This window comes from Papilio xuthus, unplaced genomic scaffold, assembly GCF_000836235.2.
Source record: "Papilio xuthus unplaced genomic scaffold, Pxut_1.1 DF826933.1, whole genome shotgun sequence".
NCBI classification, from domain to species: Eukaryota; Metazoa; Arthropoda; class Insecta; order Lepidoptera; family Papilionidae; genus Papilio; species Papilio xuthus.
Genome location: NW_013531716.1, coordinates 3071360 through 3093649, shown reverse-complemented (window position 1 = coordinate 3093649; position 22290 = coordinate 3071360). Strand labels below are relative to the sequence as shown.

The 22290-nt window shown below is 31.8% G+C and overlaps 1 protein-coding gene across 2 annotated transcripts; it reads right to left on the bottom strand.

The window, feature by feature from the left end:
- Positions 1-6534: 6534 nt before the first annotated feature.
- On the bottom strand, positions 6535-21960 carry LOC106122142 (uncharacterized). 2 transcript variants are annotated; one of them, XM_013318029.1, is made up of 7 exons: positions 21869-21960; positions 20834-21232; positions 14413-14657; positions 11244-11323; positions 9127-9323; positions 7469-7611; positions 6535-7195 (listed from the first exon to the last, which is right to left on the bottom strand). In XM_013318029.1, exons 2-7 carry the CDS (start codon positions 20902-20904, stop codon positions 7017-7019), a joined length of 915 nt encoding a protein of 304 aa, XP_013173483.1. In that variant the 5' UTR covers positions 20905-21232; positions 21869-21960; the 3' UTR covers positions 6535-7016. The 2 variants fall into 2 exon arrangements, with proteins under 2 accessions (XP_013173483.1, XP_013173484.1); XM_013318030.1 differs by lacking the exons at positions 20834-21232; positions 21869-21960 and adding an exon at positions 14857-15005.
- Between the last annotated feature and the right edge of the window lie 330 nt (positions 21961-22290).

Sequence of the window (22290 nt, the reverse complement as noted above, 5' to 3'; positions counted from 1 at the left end):
CTGTCAAGACCCTTTTTCGCAGGAACGCGTGAAAGTATCAAGCTGAAATTTACTTAATTAACAAATATTGTTATTTGAATCTCTGATTGTACCATACGTTAATACTGTTTAAATTAGTCCATCGGATAAATTAGTGCTTGTTAAAGTTTCAACATGCAAAGTGCAAATCGTTGCTAGCCGAATATATCCCGGCGAGACAGTCTGCCAGACAGACTACTGTTTACGTAAATAGAACAATCAATACGCTACAGTTCAGGTGATTCGGATATATTTCCATCTGTTCTTCCTCTACAAGAATTAATTACTATATCGTATAATTTTAAACATTATAAATTGTTTTAGTTTTATCTCTGGTTATTTAAATACATTGTAAGTTTGCCACCATATAATGTAATCTACTGCTGTCCTGTTTAAATCAATTTTAGAAGAACCCATTCTAACAAGAAATCACATTACATTACATATTTCTGCCTCAATTCATCCAAAAGAAACATTTTCTCCAAACTAAGAAGTATGTAAATAAATTTTGTTTAAAAGTAGTCTATTGGAATAAGTTAAACAATCAATAAATAACATACCTCTGATTAATATTGATACTCGCGTGGGTAAGAAAAAAACACAAGTAGATGATATTTGAAAACAAGATGACAGTTTGTTGGTGAAGTTGTCCCGAGTTATCATGTTCCATTCTGCCACAAACAACTGTAAAAGATTTAAAAAAACAAAGGAATAAAGTGGCTTCATCCACGATACACAATGAAACCTTTGATTAAAAATTTGTTACAGCTCGCCCACTGAGAGGATTACATTGTTTTTTATCAATTCCCATAATATGTAACTTGAAACTATGATAGTTTTACTAATAAACTTTTCGTAAGGAACGGGATTCTTACCATGATTAAGCTGTTTGGGTTCCCGAATTTCAACACAGTCGCATGCGCCATGGTCACGGGCCGACTGATGTTGTACGGTAGTACGAAAAACGCATATAGCGTAAAACTAAAATTAAAACTAACAATTTATTTTCCTTTTCCCATTAGAAACGCTTTACTTTATATATCTATTTAAGATATTTACATGGATTTAAAAAAAAAAAAAAGTCCATGTAATTATTAATCTGTTATATATGTAACTATCGTATTATCTAAATCTGTAAATAATAAAGTATTATGGAATTGGTAAAATTGTAAATTATTATAAAACGGAACGTGATAATGACGTCACTAGGTGTTTGTTGCACCCGTGGGATGTGTTTCCAACAGATATTGCATACGTGCTGCAATCCTATTAAATACTTATTTTCAAAATCAATATTTTTATAGGTATGAATGTAATATAAACCTGGTTATTGGGTAGGTACTAGGTTCTAACTGTCGCCTGCGTTCGCGTTGAATTAAAAACAAAACTGAGTAGCCTTATTTAAGACTTTTTAATCTATGTTTCGAATTCTATTCAGATCCATAAAGTCCATACATCCATCCAACTATAGAAAAAGAAGGCAAATTGTGTCTTATTTATTTGTTTAATGATAAAAGTGTAAAAGAATGTATTTCTTAGTTTTAATATTGTTTTTATGAAAAAGTTAAGATGGAAGTAACATAATTTTATTTATCACATTATATTTATGAAAGTGCGTCCATAAATAACATTTCCTGGAGTCGAAATATGTTTTCATAAAATGTCGTTTTTATGTTAATCTACTTTCAGATCCCGTATAAAGGCGGCCATCAAAATTTAATTTCGCAGAAAGCACAGTGAGTAATTTATACGGAACTAAGACGCCAACTCGCCTTCCTCCTGTTTGCCAAAAAGTTAAGGTGTAAATTATTTTAATCTTATTTTTTGTGATATTCTCCTTACTTATGATTGATTTGTAAAATCGAAAAGATAACTTTCATGTGTACATCTTTTTTTATTATTTATTTATTAATTATTACATAAATAAAAATTTTATTATTAACGTTTTATCTCACAAAATGACAACAGACAGAATTTCATTCTATTTAAATCACTATAATCTATGCCTGAATAAATAACTGATTTATTTAGTATTTATTTCGGTATTTCCAAAGTCCACGAAAGGCTTGTACATTTAAATACGATAAGTCATTTGACAATTTAATTAAATATACCCTACAAGGGTAGATCGCTAAATAGAAACTCTATCAGAACTGAACTGCATTCCAAAAGTAACCTTCCTGTTAAAAGCTTAATGTACTATTCCCATTGGCATAGTTTTAAAGCCAAAACTTTTACCGCGAATACCACAATTTAAATCCATTTCAACTCATAATACTTTTAGAGGGAAACTGTTTAAAACAATTTCGAACAGTTAATATCATGTTGTAACTATAAATAATTTTTAATATATATGCTACAGAGTTTTAATTTTACGTTGACATAATATATTGCACGTTATGACTTAAATGACGTAGGTTTTCACCGCCGAAACATTCTTACAAAAAACAATTTGTTACCTACTTGAATGTATCAGCAGTGGAGACCAACGATCCATATTGATTATTCTATTCATAGTCTTTGACATCGCCTGTCTCCTCCTCAATTAAAACAGTATAAATCTATTAAAGTGCAACACAGTTTTGCACTTTATGCATAAATTTTTAACATAACCATTTAATCTTAAATAACGTACATTTACATAATTCGTTTTGGAAAATGGCAAAGACGCAAAAGATTTAATGTTGGATGCCACTTCTAAAAAATGCTTATAAATACAGCGTCGCAAGATTCAGGAAGAAACTGATTTCAACATTATTTCATAAACGTAATCTATAGCTTATATGAATATATGAAAACAGTACATATAGTATCTGATATTAATTCCCATATTAATTAAAATTATAGCTAGACCCTCGCGCGGTCAGTACAAGCTTAATTAAACTGTCAAAATTAAACCCTCTTTAAAATTCAATAACGTGCATGTAAATCGAGTGTAGACATTTTATTATCTACAATTAATTTTGATTTAAGATTTAAATCCGATCATATTCTGTTTACAATTACCATGAAATAAATAGATAAAATAATAAAAAAAAAATTACATTGAACACGTATGCCAGCTTTGACATAATGCGAAGTAGGAAGATTTATTTTTTCGTCCTAATATTATTTTACGCCACACAAAATACACAGAGATGGAACTTTTCAGAATTATTTCAAAGAATATAATGTAACACTAAAGGATTGAGCCCGACTAAAGAACTATGTTAACAAAGCGTCATGAAATATGCAACAGCTTTTAGACTGTTTTATAAACCACAACGATTCTGTATTGCCATATTACTAAAGATTAATTAAATTAAATTAGAGTAATAAAATATAATAATCGTACGAAGGATGTAACATTTTCAGAGGATTGTGATCTAAACGGAACTATTTATGTACGAGAAAAGAAAAACTATTTACTAAACCTTGTCTACATCTTCGTGTAAGTTTATTTATAATTATGTACAAATAAAGCAAATGTATTTATGATGAAATGCGCAATTGACTGAAAGTTCTAAGAAAGTTCTGTTTTAGCAGGTTGATGATCATATTATTGACGTCATCAATCAATTTATGCGGAAATTGCAGGCAATATTTTATGTTAAGACTAGTCTGTAAATTAGATAGTGTAAGACTGTAAAGATTACCAAATACGATTGCAGAATTAGGATATGAAAAATGCAAGCTATTAAAAAGCAATTTATATTTTAAACTTAATATGAACAATCCAATTTACATGTAGTTACAAATGTAGGAGATATTACTCACCAGTTTCGTAGCTCTGTTTACAATCTCATGAAAGATGCAACAGCGCTAACATCACTTTATTATGAAGCCACTTCGTCTTCAAGGTAACGACTTATTTACAATGGATTTGAACAGCTCTATCTAGATATTTTACTGCATCAAATTATTCATATTTTCAATTTAATTTCCTTCAAAATATCTTTACGACTTTATAAGAAAAGACAATCATAATAACAAACAAACAAGTTTTAATGAACAAATTGTTAAAAACTTTACCATGTTACCTTTAACATTATGAGGAAAACTATACTTGACTCCTACTACAATAATCAAATGTATCAATAAAGCAGCCTCTAGTCCAGCTAAATAAACAATAAGTTTCAGTCTGGCTCTGAATAGAGTGTTTTCGTGTGATGGGTCTAAAAATATTTCATTTCTGGAATTGCCTCAAGCCAGAGCCAGAGACACGTCAAGTGACAGTTGGACTGATGTGTTCTATAACGAAACCGAGCACTATCTTATTGTGGCAGATTCTATTCTCTATATTAAGGATTTAGATTTAACTTTTATAATAACTGACGTATGTTGCAGTAGACAATACTAATAGACTTCGATTATTGCAATTATTTGTTGGCTATTTTTATTATAAAGATGCTTCAAATTAACTCTCTCTTTCTCACTCTTTCCATGTTCTTTTCTCATTACTGACAGTCGCGACCTTTCTTCCTGACATTTGCTTCTTCTTTAACTACCCTGCAATCAAATAATTTATAATTAATTTTTCTCCTCCGTCGATTAAAGGTAGGCAACGCATATGCAATTGCGTATGTTTATGGGCAACGGTCACTTCGCTACTTCAGCGATTTCAGGTGGCCGCTCGCTCGTTTGCTACCTTATGAATATAAAAAAAATAAAAATAATTTATAAGCTAAAATATAAACTTTATAATTCCATAGTAACAATATTCGTAAAAGAATACCGAATGGTTGAATCACATTCATAATATAGGTAGACTGGTTCTCGACAAAAGCTCTAGTCTACCATTACAAAATTAGTTCGGTTTCGCCGGAGTGCAATTATTCATTAGTAGAGTAAGTCTTCAATCTAACAGGATCGATCCCAACGCTACCGTTGAGCATCCCGTACCAATTAACGAGGACCTACGTAAAGACGAATTTTTACTAAAAAGGATAACGACATTTCAGTCATTGTTAGATTGCGATGCAGTTGTTCAAAATGTGCATAGCATAAAGATCGGTATTAATGTAAACGGGATATTTTACGTAAAACATTAGCTTCGCCTACCAATAAATCCATCATCAGCTCACTATACGTTTCCACCGAGGGGCTCGGAGCCAGCCCTAAGTAAGGGGTGATGACCCTACCAATGAATAACAGAATGTTAATATAAAATATTTAATTTGTTAATTAAATATTTTAGTACAATTCTAAGCAAATTTCATTAGAAATTGTGAAGCTAATTTTCCGTGATCCTTTTGATTTTCTCCAAAAAAAGCAGTTAAGTACAAGAGTTCTAATACAATTGGTTCGGCAGCGAAATGGTCGCAACTATCACATATTACCTTTCTTCTACTTCGATTTTTGTAGTCTCGGTATTCCAAGGTTATTCTGTTGAGCGGCTTTTTTCTCATTTGTATAATTTTTATTTATGAATTAATAAAAGGTGTAAATAAAAGAATAATATAAATTAGTTGAAATCAAAGTAGATTATTTATTGTTATATTATTATTATTTTCTATTTTTAAAATATTGATGAAATAAAACCATTTAAAATGTACCAGTTGACATTTTCTGCTCATGATAAGAATTTATAATTCCAATAGTATAGTAGAAAAATATTAATATAATGTAATATACTAAAGTAACTAATTCTATCCGTTCCATGTTACATCTAAATAAACAGTGTTGCTATTATTCATAAAAATGTTACCAAGTTAGAAAGAAATTAAACACCATTCAAAAGATATGACACAAGCAACAGATTAAAAATAGCCACATTGTCAAATACACAAATAACAATTCATTCTAAACTTTTATACGTAATATGATTCAGTAAATCTAATACAAAAATATAATTCAAGATTCATTTTGATTTTAACCAAACATTTACATTTAATATGAAAAATACAATTTACATAACCATTCAGTTTTATAATTTAATCTTTTGACAGCTCAAAAATACGTTCCATTTTACGGTACTTATTTGAAACAAACATTCAAACAAAATATAGGTTTAAGACACTATTATTTTATTTAGAAAAAAATGATTTCTAAATGTATTTAAAAAAAATACATAAAAATAAACAAAAGAGGCGGAGGTTTATTTTCATAACTGGCAAATGCTGTTTTTTTTTTAATTTTAATATAATATCAATGCAGGCATGTAAGTTGAAAAAAATATGGTAAAAATTACCATCGTCCTAGCAAACTACAATTGAATAAAGGCAAATAATTCGCGACAGTTAGTGACTGTCCAACCGATCATATATATTATTTAGATGTATATTACACACATGTGAAAGACAATCTAACATTTGTAATGAGTTATGCTTATAGTTTTATATATAATGAGCAACAAACACACAGACACACAAACTTATATTATACTGGAATAAGAAGGGTCCGACTTTCCGGTCGTATACACAAAAATGTATTTAAAATATTGCTATTTGTTTTATTAAAAAGCTTTTAAATATATAAGACGAAGAAAAAATTTATATTTATTGCAGTATAGTGAAATTTAATTGAAGAGATACAAAATTTTATGTAAACATATTATTTGAGTGACATTGCAACGGTCAAAATCTATCAGTTCAGATAACTTTTAAGTCTGGCTTTGACGCATTTTCTTTTTTTTTATTTATTATCTCCGAAGAACAGATTTTGAGGATTCTTTATTGCAAAGATATTGCTTATCACAAGTCAAAAATATTTTATAGTAATTTTATATGTAAGATTACTTTAAAATGAACCTCATTTCATAGCTTACATAAAATCTCATACTAAATAAACATGTAATTAAAAGTAATTTAAGTATATACCTATTTAATTATGAATCAGTTTAACCCAAGATCTCCAGAGCACTGACACTTGGTCATAGATATTGTCATCCCTTACGTTTTCTTTGACAAAACATAGACAGTTAAGGTAATCTGAATTCACAAAAATACTGATAAAAAGTTAACAATAGTGAAGTACATTATTATTATTATTATTTCTGTATTAATGTTACGGAAATAATTTTACATGGAGGTCGGTGACCAGAAGTTCATTTCCCTGAGCTCCGAGGGTTTAGGTCGGAAGGCGTGCGCTGGTTTCGTCAACTTGGGCTGCTGTGTGCTTGTTTCGTTGGACATCAGTTTGGGTTCTTTACCTCTAGGAGATGGGCCTAAGTTCTCCACGGATTCTGCTAATGTTCCACCTGGAATGATATTTACGAATTTATAAAATGTCAAAATTGTGTTAAAAAAATACTTTAAGTAACCTATGTGTTCTCCCAAACTATATTTTACATCTGTGTCAAATTTCATCAAGATCCATTGCATTCTGGAGATACGATCTAACGAACATCCATCCATCCATCGATTCCAAACTTTTGCATTTATAACATTAGATTTTGTAGACTTTCCTAATGTATAATAAAGATGCAGCATATTGTTTTAATTGGGTTTTAAAATATACTATTGCTACATACCTTGCAGTCTGTGCTCGATGGTGTCCTCCTCTGCGAGGGTGGAGGTGGATGTGGTGAGGTCTTTCTTGAAGCCGAGCAGCGCCATCGTGAGCCAGGAGCGATTACTGGAATCCTCCACCGGCTCGAACGGTGAAGTGAAATATCTGTCACCATAATAACACCAGATAAATCGACCCATCCGACAAAAAGACATGAGGCCTATAAGTTAAAGGCGGCTAAAATCCAAGTCCGTTTAATATTCAATAAAGTACAAATTCGATTACTTTGTTCAGATATTTACGATAGGCTGGTTGGCTTCTATCTTTGATGACAGTATCAATTTTTGAACTATATTTCCTAACTAACTGAATAACTCAAATTGATGGCGCCATAGTTTATTCATCTTCCGACATAATAGCGTTTAGCTAGATTACAAAGTCCTATTATCTAGTACTTTGCATTGATTGGATCGAAAGAAATCTAATACTAGCCGCTAGCATCAAGGCTTTTTTTTTAATAGAAAACCAAAAGAACCTGTACAAATGAAGTTGCCAACCGTAAATGGAATGATAATATTTTCTAATGCTATATTAATTGTATTTATATGCAATAAATCTTTATTAACTAAACCACAAAGTCATTTAAACAGCAAATAATATGCCCACTAATTGATCATAACTTTATCTACTTTTGCTTTATTGACCCAATGAATTTTGAGTTAAATGAACAAAACTATTAAATCGATATGTAATATATAATAAACTCTTAATAACCCAATTCAATAAAGTCATTAGATATAGACAAATAATTAAAAATTACTTTATGTAACTTCATATCTTAAAATAGCATATCACATATCAAAGAATAATAAACATAATTATTATACTAGCCTTTACCCGCGATTCCGTCCGCGTGGAATTAAAAAAAAACCTCGATAAGTAACCTATGTATTCTTCCAGACTATGTTCTACATCATTGCCAAATTTCATCAAGATCTGTTGAGCCATTCCGAATACATTCTAACAAACATCTATCCATCTACACATTCGCATTTATAATATTAGTAAGCTAAACTCTAGAGTTAACAATTACACACGTACTTTAAAACATGATATTTCAATCAAATGACGTCAATGCTGCCAACTTTGTATGCTCAGAATATTCAGTTATTGAGAACGATAGCTTTCATCTACTACAATTTACATTATAATGCAGAATATGTATTGTATTCATGTTGTCATGACAACAATTACACAACTTATGCAACTAGATAAACCAACGTCATAGAATCATTAGATATGCATCAATACGTAAGTACTATTTTATTACACATCTATTATGAAAATTGTTATCTGCCCGTCAGAACTCAACTAAAATGTATCAGTCTGCAACATATGCCGTTAGTATGGAGAAATTTTTACTGAAAAGGTTTGGGTTCTTACAACTAATCATGCGAAATATCGTAATTATTAATAAACAACAGTTGAACTGTTTATTACTTTAATGTAGATAAAGCTTTAATTTTTACTGCAGCTTTTAGTCATAACATTGCACCGAATATCAGCAACATACAGGGTGGTATTCAAAATGTTTGTTTTTAATTAATTGGAGAATAATTTCAATTGTCCACTACTGAAGTACAGGGTCGTATTCATGTTTATTTATTTCTTTATTGTTACCTATTTCCGATCATCCTCCTGCGGCCAGTCGGGCTGGAGGGGGGCGAGTGCGCGGGCGTGGCGGGCAGGCTCTTGCTGCCGCGGCGTGTCTGCAGGTTGTACTGGCGGGCAGTGGGCGCCACCGCTTCCTCCTCCGTGGGCGACGCGACCGTAAAACCGCGTGGAGAACGATTCGACTGGATCATCTGATGCGCCACCTGCAATACACCAGTCAATCTTTATACCAAACTGGCTTAGTTCCAAAACACGAACACCACATTTTCTACGAGAATTGATGAGGGACAGTGACTGATACATTGTCTTTATACTGTACTAGATGTCGCCTGCGACTGCGTCCGCGCAGAATTAAAATCAAACTTAATAAGTAGCCTATGTATTCTTCTAAACTATGTTCTATATCTATGACAAATTTCAGCGAGATTCATGCAGCCGTTCCGGAGATGCCTTCAAACAAAAATCCATCCATCCATCTAAATATTCGCATTTATAATTTCTTTTTAACATCAATGATATAGTTTAAAACACTAACCCTAGGACTCCACTGACATAATACTTGTATTAATACATAATTATCTTCCGTTTCATTCTCTTTGAAATAAACAGAAACAACAATATGTCTCAACTCAAATGGTAAAGCAGTTGACATCAACAGTGACATTATGTAAACAATTAAAACTATTGCGTGACATAATTTATGGTTTAATGAATTCTTAACAGCCGTCATATTAAGACTTCTTTGAAACGAACAAAAGCGTAACAATTAGCATAAAGATTCCTAGGATTATAATATGTTATGAAGTTTTCTAGAAGCAATAAAAATAATAATTAAAACAAGAGACGAGACGGTCGAATTGTATACTTGAAACTTAAGCCATTCGTAGGGGCGTAAAATCGCTCTTATTCCGATCGCCAAGGTTTCAAAATGCAACATTGCACGATAAAAAGCATTGCATTTTAAAAGCGTTTGCGTATAAACAGATACTTCAAAATACATTTTGTTCCATTTGAACGTTTTTTTAACGTGCGATAAAAAAGCGCCCGTGCGAATGATAACTGAAAAATAAGTCATTGTCTTAGGATATTTGAAATTCAACGTCAAAGATGGTCTTTACAAATTAAATTAACAGTTTTAGAATGGAGTACAATTTAAATCTAGTACAGTTAATCTAATATAGGTACCGGCCATTTGTTCGATCTAGGTCGTCTATCATTAACCGTAGTATTCAGAGCGCCGTGTGAACTTTGTCCACTTTAAACATTAATTATTAAAATATGTCGTGGATTTAAGTAGACGATTTCAATTTTACAAACTAAAAAAAAAATGACTACGATTTTCAAATGTATCTTGATAATATTAAATTTAATATCTAGTGTATTTTTATTTTTGTGATGAAACTATCTGAGATAGAAATTTCAAAGTTGATTCCAAAAAGAATTTAATTTAACGACGTGACGTCATAATTTTGCACAAATTAATATTTTAAAATATAGGTATCTCGTACAACTGCATGATGAAATATAGTAAACAAATTAACTAGTAGCAAGATACGTTTGACCTTTCCAAGTTATCATGTCAGATATTCCTATATGAATTATAGTATTCATTAATTGCGCTTAAAGACTTAAGAAGGTGATGACTTATAACCATTTAATTAATCATGATTAATTCATCCTTTATTAATTACTCTCTAAGAAACTACTCGAATAGATTCACTCCTAGCATCTAGCATTGAACTTATCAAATAATAAAAGGAAATAAGAAAGTTATGAGCGAAAGTTTGACAGTCTATAGACTCGGAAGTTTCGAAGTCACGTGAATGACGTCACATAATTAGGTAAGAGGCGAAACTTCAAAAGTACGATAACATGAGTCAGTGTCTTCTGCCCAAAATTTTCAAATATCAATTCATATGATGCCCGATTGCTTCTTTACAGTGCAAATAACTCTTAAATCAGATCCTTTAAAAATATTTTAGGAAGTCAAAGAAAGGCGGTATGAAATAAAGACGGAAGGGTCTTAAGACACTAGAAAAAATAGGTAGTAAGTGCAACTGATCGTGACGTGACGTCAGCTCTATAGGTTTGAGTTTCCGAGTCCGAGTCGGGTGTGTACTGACCTTGACGACGGAGTTGCCGCACGCCGCACCCTCTCCTTTAAACCCATCCTCTGTGCCTACCGACGCCGGCTTCAAGTCCACTGCAAACAAACAAAATAACATATTAAATCTTTTATACATATTAATAAAATTAGTGCATATAATATAAAAAATATATATTTCGTATACATGATGTATTTGCGAAATTGGTAATGAAAAATCAATTTTTAAAATTTTTGTCTGTATGTCCGTAAGACGGCGTTTGTTCCGGGTAATCTCCGGTACGGCTGAACTGATTTTGACGACACTTGGACGGGCAGATTTTGTACTGATTACTCACGAGTAATCAGTTCAAAATAAGCTATTAATATTTTTACAACAAAACTACCAAAAAGGTTATTCATAATAAAATGCCATCGCAATCAGTATTTTAAGCTGTAACGGAAGATGCGCTCTAATAAACACAATTTTCACAAGCTCTCGAACCGCTAGGTCTCGTCAATACGCGAACATCTACCGATAGATGTGCATAGATATTACAAAACAGAAGTGCTCTTGAATTATACCTATAGGCGGTAGTAACTATTGCATTTTATTTATAAAAATCTTAAATAAAATAATATATGCATTTCTACAAACAGTATAAATGTACTTTTTTTCTAATATAATGATAATCTTTGAAAAAAAACTTTAATCTAGAATCGAACAAAGACGGGGAAATGAAAGGCAACGTATTGAAGACCTTGATATAGCCACAAAATAGTGGAATGTGTTAGAAACCGCCTTACGAGTATATAACGTTGAGCAAAATTTGTTAAATTGATATAAAAATCGTGAATTGGCATTAAAAATTATTACTTTTTTATTTATGAATTACCATGTACTAGGAACAAAAAATCCTCGACAAAACCAAACATTTTTAATAAAAAAAAGTCAATACGAACAGATATTCTGAATCGCTATGCGATGAAAAAAACGAAATTATGTTAAAAAAAACTTGGGGAAGACAAGAAAAGAAGTGTTTTAGTGCCTTTGTTCTTTCCACTGGCGGTATTGCGCTTGAACGTGCGGCTAGTTATTTAAGTCGCGATATGATCTAGTACAAACTAAAAATTTATAGGTTAAGATATTTGTATCAAAGTAAAAAAAAGTGGAAGTTAATAGTATAAAGATTATTGTTTATGTTCAAATAGTTAAAAGATCATAAACAATTAACCATCATGCATTCGTGATTTTACGAATAAAATAAAAAAAATCAACTTACAAAAACAAAACAATCCTTGGACACGGCACAGCTTCAAAATGTGAATCTGACGAGTATTTTTTTTAATTCTTCACTTAAAGAACAACAAATACAAATCTGTTCACAACGTTCACACTGAACTATTAAAAGGCACAGAGAATCGACAAGGTCTCCCTTTTATCAATGAACCTGCGTTACAAATGACTGCAACACTAGAACGGGACGTAAAATGACGTTTGATATAAAAAGACGCAAAACCTGTTTGTAAGTAGGACGCCGATAAGTTGACGAGTTCAGTCGACACTTGAGTGTTGCCAATATACGAAAAATAATATTTAAAACGATAGTCCACCAATTGATTTAAAGACCTTTCAATGCAACAAAGACGTCCGAACAATGTCATGACAACTAAGAAAGTTGCATTCGTTCTCCACTTTACAATGAGTAATCACAAATCATCTTCCCTTATGTGCAGTCGAGTTGCGTTTTAATAATATCCAGTTTAAAACTAAAGATAGCTGGAATAAACCACAAAACTCTAGTAAAAGCAGACCAAAACCCTAACAAAATACATATTACGTTTAGGATCGAGTTAAAAGTGCTAGTTTTAAACGTCAAATAAAGCAAGGCTTATGTGTTGAATGTCTTATCATAGATGAAATAAACAATATTTTATACGAAGAATTAATCTTAACAGGATTTAAAAATAACTTCGTTACAAATAAGCGACGTCTATACATCCAAAATTAATTAATTGATAAACACTCGCGTTGCGAGCTATGAGTTCGAATCCAGGTTAAGAATTTTCGAGAATTTTTAGAAATATCTATATTAAATTAAATAAAGGAGATCTAAAGTGATTCAATGATTAAAAAAGCGTATTTTTAGAAGAAGCATTTGTGTTTTATAGATTCTTATAAAGATTTATTTGATGTTTCGTTTTACACAAACCAGCCCTTTTGTGTAATAAACAAATCTAGTTATAATGTGTTTACATGGAAAATTTTACTTCATAGCAACATAATAAACATGTGCCTATGAATAAACATCATGCTATTTATCAGTATCTTATTAATAAACAATAAGAAAAAAAGTAATAAGCAAATATGAAGTCACGTATTCATTAAAGATTTAATAACTAATTTCTTCAAAAAACTAATAAAAAAAATTCAGAATTCAAAATATATTTTATTTATAAACTAGCTATCGCCCGCGACTCCGTCCGCGGAATATTAAAAAAAACTTTAATAGCTGCCTATGTGTTCTTCCAGACTATATTCTACATCTATGCCAAACTTTAATGGGTTCCATACAGCCATTCTCGAGATAACTTCAAACATCCATCCATCCATCCAAACATTCGCATTTATAATATAATATTATTATTAATAGTATGATATGAATGAAGTTTTATGTTATCTATATTGTATGTTTTACTTTGTGTGTGTAAGAAAAATCATTGAAAACAACCTTTTAAAGATAGTCGAAACTTACATATTTAGTTATTAAAGAAAGTACTAATAAAACATAGATAACCAATTCTTTGATAACGCTATGTTTGACGGAGATTTTTATCTATACTGTGCAAAGATAATTTAATCATTTTCTTAGTAATGTTTTGTTGTTAAGTAAACGTTAAGAGTATGACGATTTCGAAAATTTTAAAATTTAAAGTTTTTAGAATCAGTAAAGAACGGTGGTAAAAATTGGAAATTCAACAATCAAAAACAACCTGAGAAACAACAGCCTGAAGATTACTAAGGTTATTCTATTATTAAAGTAATAATAATTATTTAAAGTAAAAAAAAAATGATTTTCCATCCCGCACAATTCTCACAAACCTTCTTTAGATCACACCAAATCAATACAGGTAAGATTAAAACATTCGCATGGTCTTCGCTGTATTACTTTCATTGTTCGCACAATGTAGTAATCAAGTAATCTTACCTGGTTTATGAATTGGCGCAATCCCGTGTAGAACGTCTTGACAAGGCTTAGTGTGTTTGGACCAGTCCTGTTCTTTGATAGTACTGTACGCTGCCTTCACCGCTAGATCTTTCTGTTGTTCATTGATCAACTTCGGTATGTCTCCAACTTTCGGTTTGCCGAACAACACATCTGTTTTAGGGTATCGTATGTAGAAGAAAGAATCTTCAGGTGCCGGAGGTGAAGCTGCAAACGGTTCGAATTCCCTGAGAACAAAATTTAGTAGATTGAGAAAAATAAAATCACTGTTTGCTTTTGACAATAAAGAGAAACAAAACCTACAATCATAAGTACCCCTATACATTTAATTTGAGAATGAATCGCATTATCACACACATAACTATAAATGGATTAAGAATGGATTAAAGATAAAGTAATAAATTTAGTTACTATACAAAAACTTACGAGAATAAATTATTGCATTGAAGTAGAATGTTCCTTCGCTTTAACATTGTATGACTTTGAAGTAACAAAAACTAAACCGACTAAATAGCAAGTACAAGTGGCAAGAAAATGGCGTTGTCTACAAAATGTTTTCGCGAACTGAAAACGTATAGTAGGCGCGGTTGCCTTTTATACGATACAGATAAAGTTATATTGGTGTTAAATCTTATCAGGATAACATTACAAGTGAGCTGCGAATTGTGTTTGAAAATAACACGTGATGACGTCATCGGACGTTCACCAATGAGATCGTGGCACGAGCCCAGCCCCCGGCTGGTAGCGCATGACCGAAACAAGACGCGTCAGCAAAGGTCAAAGACAACGAGGAGCTATGCAAAACTGGTTCGCACTTTTATGCTCTCAAAGCGAGAGTTCTTTATAAAACTTTCATTGAATATTCGCTATGATTTGTAGTGCCTCTTGTGCGGAGAACGTGATCTAAATTTATACACGTTTTGGCAAGCTCCTCGCAAATGGTTCACAACTATAGCAAAGACAAATATTATGTGACAGTGCATTGGATCATTTAAACAATTGTTTCATTATTTAGTCAGAGAAGTAACGGTTGTTGAAGGGTTGTCCATCGAAAGGGTATTATTGAAAGGCCATATAATTCCCCTGTGACGTACTCCAAAAACTCTTTAGTACAATATTTTTCTTTTAATCTTAGTAATAGTAACTATTGTTTCATAAACAAAGACTGACACATCTAGATTATTTTATATTTGTTTTTCTTTACTCATTGTTATGTAAACTACATTTAAAATGCAAATAATGCTGGTCACGATGAAGTCGCAGCACTACATTAGATATTTTTGTACCGTCGATAATGTGAGAGACATGAGGAGGACTAGTGCAACTACCTTTATTCACTAACTGTCGCCAGCGACTCCGTCGGCGCGGAATTGAATAAAAACTTAATTAGTAGTGTAGTGTATGCATAAACGTAGTGTTGTTTGTCTCGAGCGTACACGCCATAAGTACATGCCGGAGAGAGGGGACGTCAGTCGATGTCAGACCTTTGAGCCGGCAACACGTGTCGGTACGTGAACGAGCCAAATATAGCACAACGAATGCTACAAGTAGCCTGTGTTCTTTGAAACTATAACTATGGCAAATTTCAGGAAAAGCCATGCAGCCTTCTAACAAACATTTATCCATCCTAACATTCACGTTTATAATATTAGGCAGAAGTAAGCTTTCCCAGGCATTTAAAACCTACCTTTAAACCAAATAGGTACAACAGATATTTAGAGAAGGGTAAAAGATGGCAGTTTATAGAATATAATAAGTGTGATGATTATCTGAATAAAGTATGAACTTAAATAAGTCTTGGTATTATGCGAACAATGTAGCCTTCTGTAACGAATGCTACGTAAACGAAATTGGAATGTTAAAACAATAGAACAATTCATTACATTGTATACATGCACTAGAATTTCTCTCACGTCTTTGAAATTAGGGGTTACATACAGTCTCATGGAGTTGTTTTATAAGTATAATAACTCCTGACTTTGTGGTGACTTGGAATTCCACGAGAGACGCCACACAGAACGTAATATTAAGTATCTGTAGGACTTGGAGATGCGAGCTGCCATAAAGTTTGAGTCTTGTAATATAAATGACCATTTAGAATCTTGTTTAACTTTTCTATAGACAACTTACCTTGTGTTTTCGAGTCTTTATCTTTGAGAATAGAGATAACAATATGTTTTAAACATAGATTTTGGACACAGAAACTCACGGTTAGACAAGTCATGAAACACATAGTAACAGTATTTATCATCTCCATACAAAAATAATGTAGTCGGCTAACAAAGAGCGATAACATGACGTGGGTGGGGAGAGGATAAGCAGCTTGTAATCACTACGTAACAAATAATATTTACATTTCAATTATCGCATGTCACACGGTGCGAATAACATCGATAAAACAAATTGATGACGAAACATAACATTTTAAATTCACACAATCTTCTTAATAAATTCATTCAACTGTCTAATCTTATAATCTCTAATACCTTTTGTACACAAACAACTATGTTTACTTGCTATTTTTATGGCCAACTAGCTGTCACCCGCGACTTCGTTTATCTTCAACATCTATGACAAATTTCAGCGAATTCCATGCCGCCATTTTAGAGATACCTTTCTAAGAAACATTCATCCATCTAAACATTTTCATTTATAATATTCGTAAGATAGTATAAATTCGTGAGTATATGCACCTATACAATGTCCAAACATGAACCCTGTAAAACACCGTAAGGGCTAGTCATAGGCTGTATTCGGTACTTCATGAATATCAAAGCACTAGTGTATTTTTTCTATAACAAAGCCTCCCTTCCTTCATCACCGCTCCAACATTTTTGTATTTTGATTTCTTTTTATTTTATAACGAGTGAAATCATCTTGGTAATCATTCAATTTTATCTATACAGGTGCTATCAAGTTTAAATAAAAATAACAATGCCTGATATCGTTGTTTTTTTTAAACCAGCTTAGTGTAATTCCTACATTTCTAGATAGTAGTTGCTATCAGACGCATGAAAAAAAGAAATCGTATGACGATACTTTGTTACTTTCATAATCGATTACAATGGGCCTCGCACGAAAATTTCGAAAAAGTATTCGTAACGTCATCGACAAAATGTGGATATGTGCAATGCCCTTATCGAGCTCAAAGTACACTGACAAATCTCATCCAAAACTGTCTATAATATTATACTGTCAATCACAAAATTTTCATGTTAGACCCCCAGAAACATTCTATATTCTACATGTGCGTTGGGTCCTCGCAGCGCTATGATTTTAGCTGAAAGTGACTATGCCGAATTGCTTAGTTTTTGAAGCTAAATCTAAATAAAAAATTTATTTGGTCCTGCTACAGGTACTGAATATAAAAAAAAACAAATGAACATAAAGCACGATACGATGTCGGATTTCTAATTTGCCATACTTCTGCGATATTGACGTTTGATATACTATAAGTAAATATATAATCCTTGTTTACTTTGCACCATAAAATCAATAAGTACCACTATTACTCTACTATTCAAAATCAAAAATATAATCAAAAGAATCTTAATATCTTACCAATCTTCCTGTGATTGAATATTATCACAAGTACAAGTTTCCGTACATGAATTCATTTTAAAAATACAAAAATAATAAACAGCCACACAACTTGTTGCGTATTTTCTTCAAATACTTCTAATGTAAATCTCATTCCATTTTATTGAAGCGCAGAAAGTTCCATGACAAAATCAAAACCGTAATCTTATTTGATAAGATAATAAATAATCGTAAAGTTATGTTATATATCAATAACAAAAATAGTTTTCATAATAGTAAGACGCATTTTGAGTAGTTAAAACCGGTATAGACTGCTTGAAGTCCGTGTACGGCGACCCTTTGTCTAATAGCTCATTCGAATGTAACCGAAACATATACTACAAATAGATACATGCACAAGGCTGTCAGCAAACACATCTTACTAATATTATAGATGTGAATGTTCAGACGCATGGATGTTTGTTTGAAGGTATCTTCAGAACGGCTGAACGGATCCTGCTTACATTTGGCATAAATGTAGAACATTGTTTAGAAGAACACATAGGCTACGTAGTATGTTATTTAATTCCGCGTGGACGGAGTCGCGTGCAACAGCTGGTATAAATGTTGATTAAATATATGCTAACTGCATACCACCTTTGCTGACCTCGGAGTACAGTTACATAAAATCTTGTACAGTATTGCGTTTGCGCGCGTTGCATTTCAAATGGTACATCTTAAAATAGTTGTATAAGTAGCCAACTATATCTAGCTGAACGGAAAAAGCCTTACATCTTTACACAAATTTAAAGCAAATGCGAGCGAGCATATCTTACTAATATTATAAAAAGTTTGGGTGCGAAAGTTTAGGTTGATGGATGTTTGTTGGAAGGTATCTCGGGATCGGCTAAACGGATATTGAAAAAAAATTAGCACAAATGTAGAACATAGTCTGGAAGAACACATAGGTTATTAAGTTTTTTTTTTAATTTCCGGACGGAGTCACGGGCGACGGTTAATATGAAAGTAAGGGAAAGATACGTTATCATATACCTAACAATACTCTAACTGTAAAAATAACATACAATCTATTCAACCTGTGCAGGTTCTCGCTTTCTGCAAGTTTCCATTATTATGAGAAATCAAATTTAACTCCCACGCGATCAAGGTTCGTGGATACTATTAATCTCATTATCAGATATATTAAAGCATAACGGATTAATATCAGTTTCGTCATTCGTTGATGTTTTGTAATCTTATAGTTTACTAGCTATTGCACGCGACTGCGTCCGCGGGGGATTAAAAAAAACTGAATTAGTAGCCTATGTGTTCTTCCAAAATATCTTCTACATCTATGCCAAATTTCAGCGAGATCCATGCCGTTCCGGAGATACCTTCAAACAGACATACATCTAAACATTCGCATTTATAATATTAGTAAGAAGTAAGATTAACATTGTATGTATCAATGACAAACGATACGTAAATAGACAAACCCATGACAACATGCTAAAGGCAAATCAATAACATCACACGGCAGAAATAATAACACCTCTCCTACTAAGCAAATCTTACATTTGTTGCTTATTTATATTGTATTATATTATAAGCATGTATAGTTTCTATTTACCTCGTGCAGTGGGGAGTCACGGTCTAATAACGTGATTGAGCAATTGTCGGTGACGTGACGTATCTGAACAGATTGATCGCTGATGACGTCAATAATATAATTTTCAATATCGATGCAATCTACGATGAGATATCACAATATATCTTTTATTTATTAAGAGATAAAATGCTAATAATAAAGTCCTCTTCGCAATGTCACCGTTATAAAATAAATAGCAGGTTTTTAAACCGTTCCTCGCACACAAACTTTTTTCGTCCTGGTTTCAAGGATAATGCATAGTAATATGTCAAAGTGCATTCCACAAAATACAGTGTGATGTTAGAGAGCATTTAAAGCAATTTAGTAAACACTTGACATTGGCCCAATCCGATGAGGGAGAGCCATAAACAAGAAACAGAACAGAAGCAATTTATAAAATTATATGAATATACTATTCTATTCTAATTCTAATGAGGAAAGATTTCATTGTTCGCATTGAATAGGCTCCAACAGTACTGAAAAAAAATTCTTTCACTGTTGAGAAGCTACACTATCCTCAGGTGACATGGGCTATATATATTACTAGATTTTTATATTTCCGCACAAAGTTGCCGGGTACTGCTATTATTATAATTTAAACTTATTTAAAGACAATTTACAAGCTATTTTCTATTGCATTATTCTATGAAAACTTTAGATAACATGTGTCGCATAAAACAATGTAAAATATGATAAACTTTTGGCACTTTCACAACAATAGCGCACAAGCAACGCCAAGTAATTTAATAAACACAACACCACTAAGGGCATGCTACAAGGCTGAACTATACTTTCAAATTATTTAGCTATTCGTGAGTTGCTAAAGACACTATCTACACAACCTTCTAGTTAAGAAGTCAACCTTCATAGCATTATATCAATTAGAACTTGGTATGGTGTAATTAATGCAGTTATATCTCAACTATTTTTATAAACTACAAAGTTTTTCAATGACTTATAACATGATATTTAGTAGAATCACCAACAAACTGGCATGGATTCAAATGTTCAATAAAATGAAAAGCCTAATTTTGCAATATTCTTGTTTCAATTCTTTCTTTCTTTTAAATTTGCCTTAATTGGATACAACATTTAATTTATTATATGCAAGTCTAAAACTGTAAATTTAATATTGTTACTTTAACAAGAAGTTTACCAATGTGATATGTAACATTGTGTAATTAATGCATGCAATATTTCTATACAAATTAAATGAACTACCAAATGTATACTTACTTGACTGGTTTAGTCTTCATCCAAACTGGTAGGGTAATCCCATCACTTAGTTCTGGGTCACTTGAAGCCATTATGATATTGGGAAAATTTAAAATACAAAGTGATAATAAAAGTAAAAAATAACTAATATATAACGCTATTTCAAGTAATAAAATGATAATTTAAGATTTTAAGCCACAAATTACAATGAGACTGAATGTTAAACTGATTGTAATATATATTTTATCATGAGCAAAAAAGATAAGAACGAATGGTGTACCAACATTAAGAAAAATTACTGATATTCTATTGTTTACACTTATTAAATTAAAATTTAAATTAAAAGATTATAAGTAAAATTACAGCTCAAGACACTGTTTGAGACTCAATTGATTTCTTGCAAACTGATGAACCAGCCATCTGAAAAACAACATGTAACATTATATAACAAAACAACATTATTCATATAGGATACAATGCATGTATACATTTACTTTGCAAATATACACAAATACATAACAGTACAGTAGTGATGAACAATCATTGTTAGTAAATATGAAAAAAGGGGCGAATGAAAATCCGTGCCAGAGAATTAAGAACCTTACAACTGAAACAATAAGGTATATGTTGATATAAATATCATGAATCCGAGCGCTAATAAAATTACTAGGACTTTTACCATTAGGTCTTGACAGTGAAATATTTTTGTTCTTTATACAATTCCTATTAGTGGAAATAAACTTAACTATATCAATGACACATTAAAATATTTATAGCGATCATTTACTTTCAATGGCAGTCGTTTTAAGTTATGGACATGAAAGGTTGCATACATTTATTGACACATTATTGTTTTCTGATACGAATTTTACGTATATTAGATCATTTCGAACAAGTAAAACGTGATTTCCCCGTAACGCATTGAGCATAAGGACAATTAGTTATGTAAAACATATTTGTTGGGTTGTAGTTTTGATGCATATGGCATATCATGTAATTGGTCAACTGAGACAAGATAAAACTGAAATATTTAGAATAAACGGTAGGAAAACTTACAATAGCAATATGTTTAGATGATATATATTGGACAAGCATCGTAGAACAATTTTTAGACCACCACAACAAGCAAAACAGGAAACAGAATAAATAAATAAAAAAAATCACATTCATAAACAAACAAATTTCAGTGTTACCAACATTTTTTTATTTTATTTGGCCTATGTTCCATTTTATAAACTGTTTCCTATGTTCTGTTCTCGTTTTCTGGTTGTTTTTATATTTTTATAGGACAATTTCTAAGGGCCCAGCGGTTACATTAAAAAAAACTAAATATCTCTGCCACATTTACCCATATCTTTTTAGCCCAAATGGTTTTACTTAAGAAACGTTGGTCCTTGTAAAAACAACAATTTGGGATTATTTTTAAATCGTTACTATGCAAAAGGTACATTTATGTATTAGGGCTTGGGGCCACGTCT

Bases quoted from the DNA above. Each gene is read 5' to 3' on its own strand.
- LOC106122142 (XM_013318029.1), bottom strand. From the start codon at position 20,904: ATGGCTTCAAGTGACCCAGAACTAAGTGATGGGATTACCCTACCAGTT. The intron at 14,658-20,833 runs GTAAGTATACAT...TTTTGTTCTCAG, and splicing joins ATGAAGACTAAACCAGTCAA to GGAATTCGAACCGTTTGCAG. The intron at 9,324-11,243 runs GTCAGTACACAC...GGTGTATTGCAG, and splicing joins GCGGCAACTCCGTCGTCAAG to GTGGCGCATCAGATGATCCA.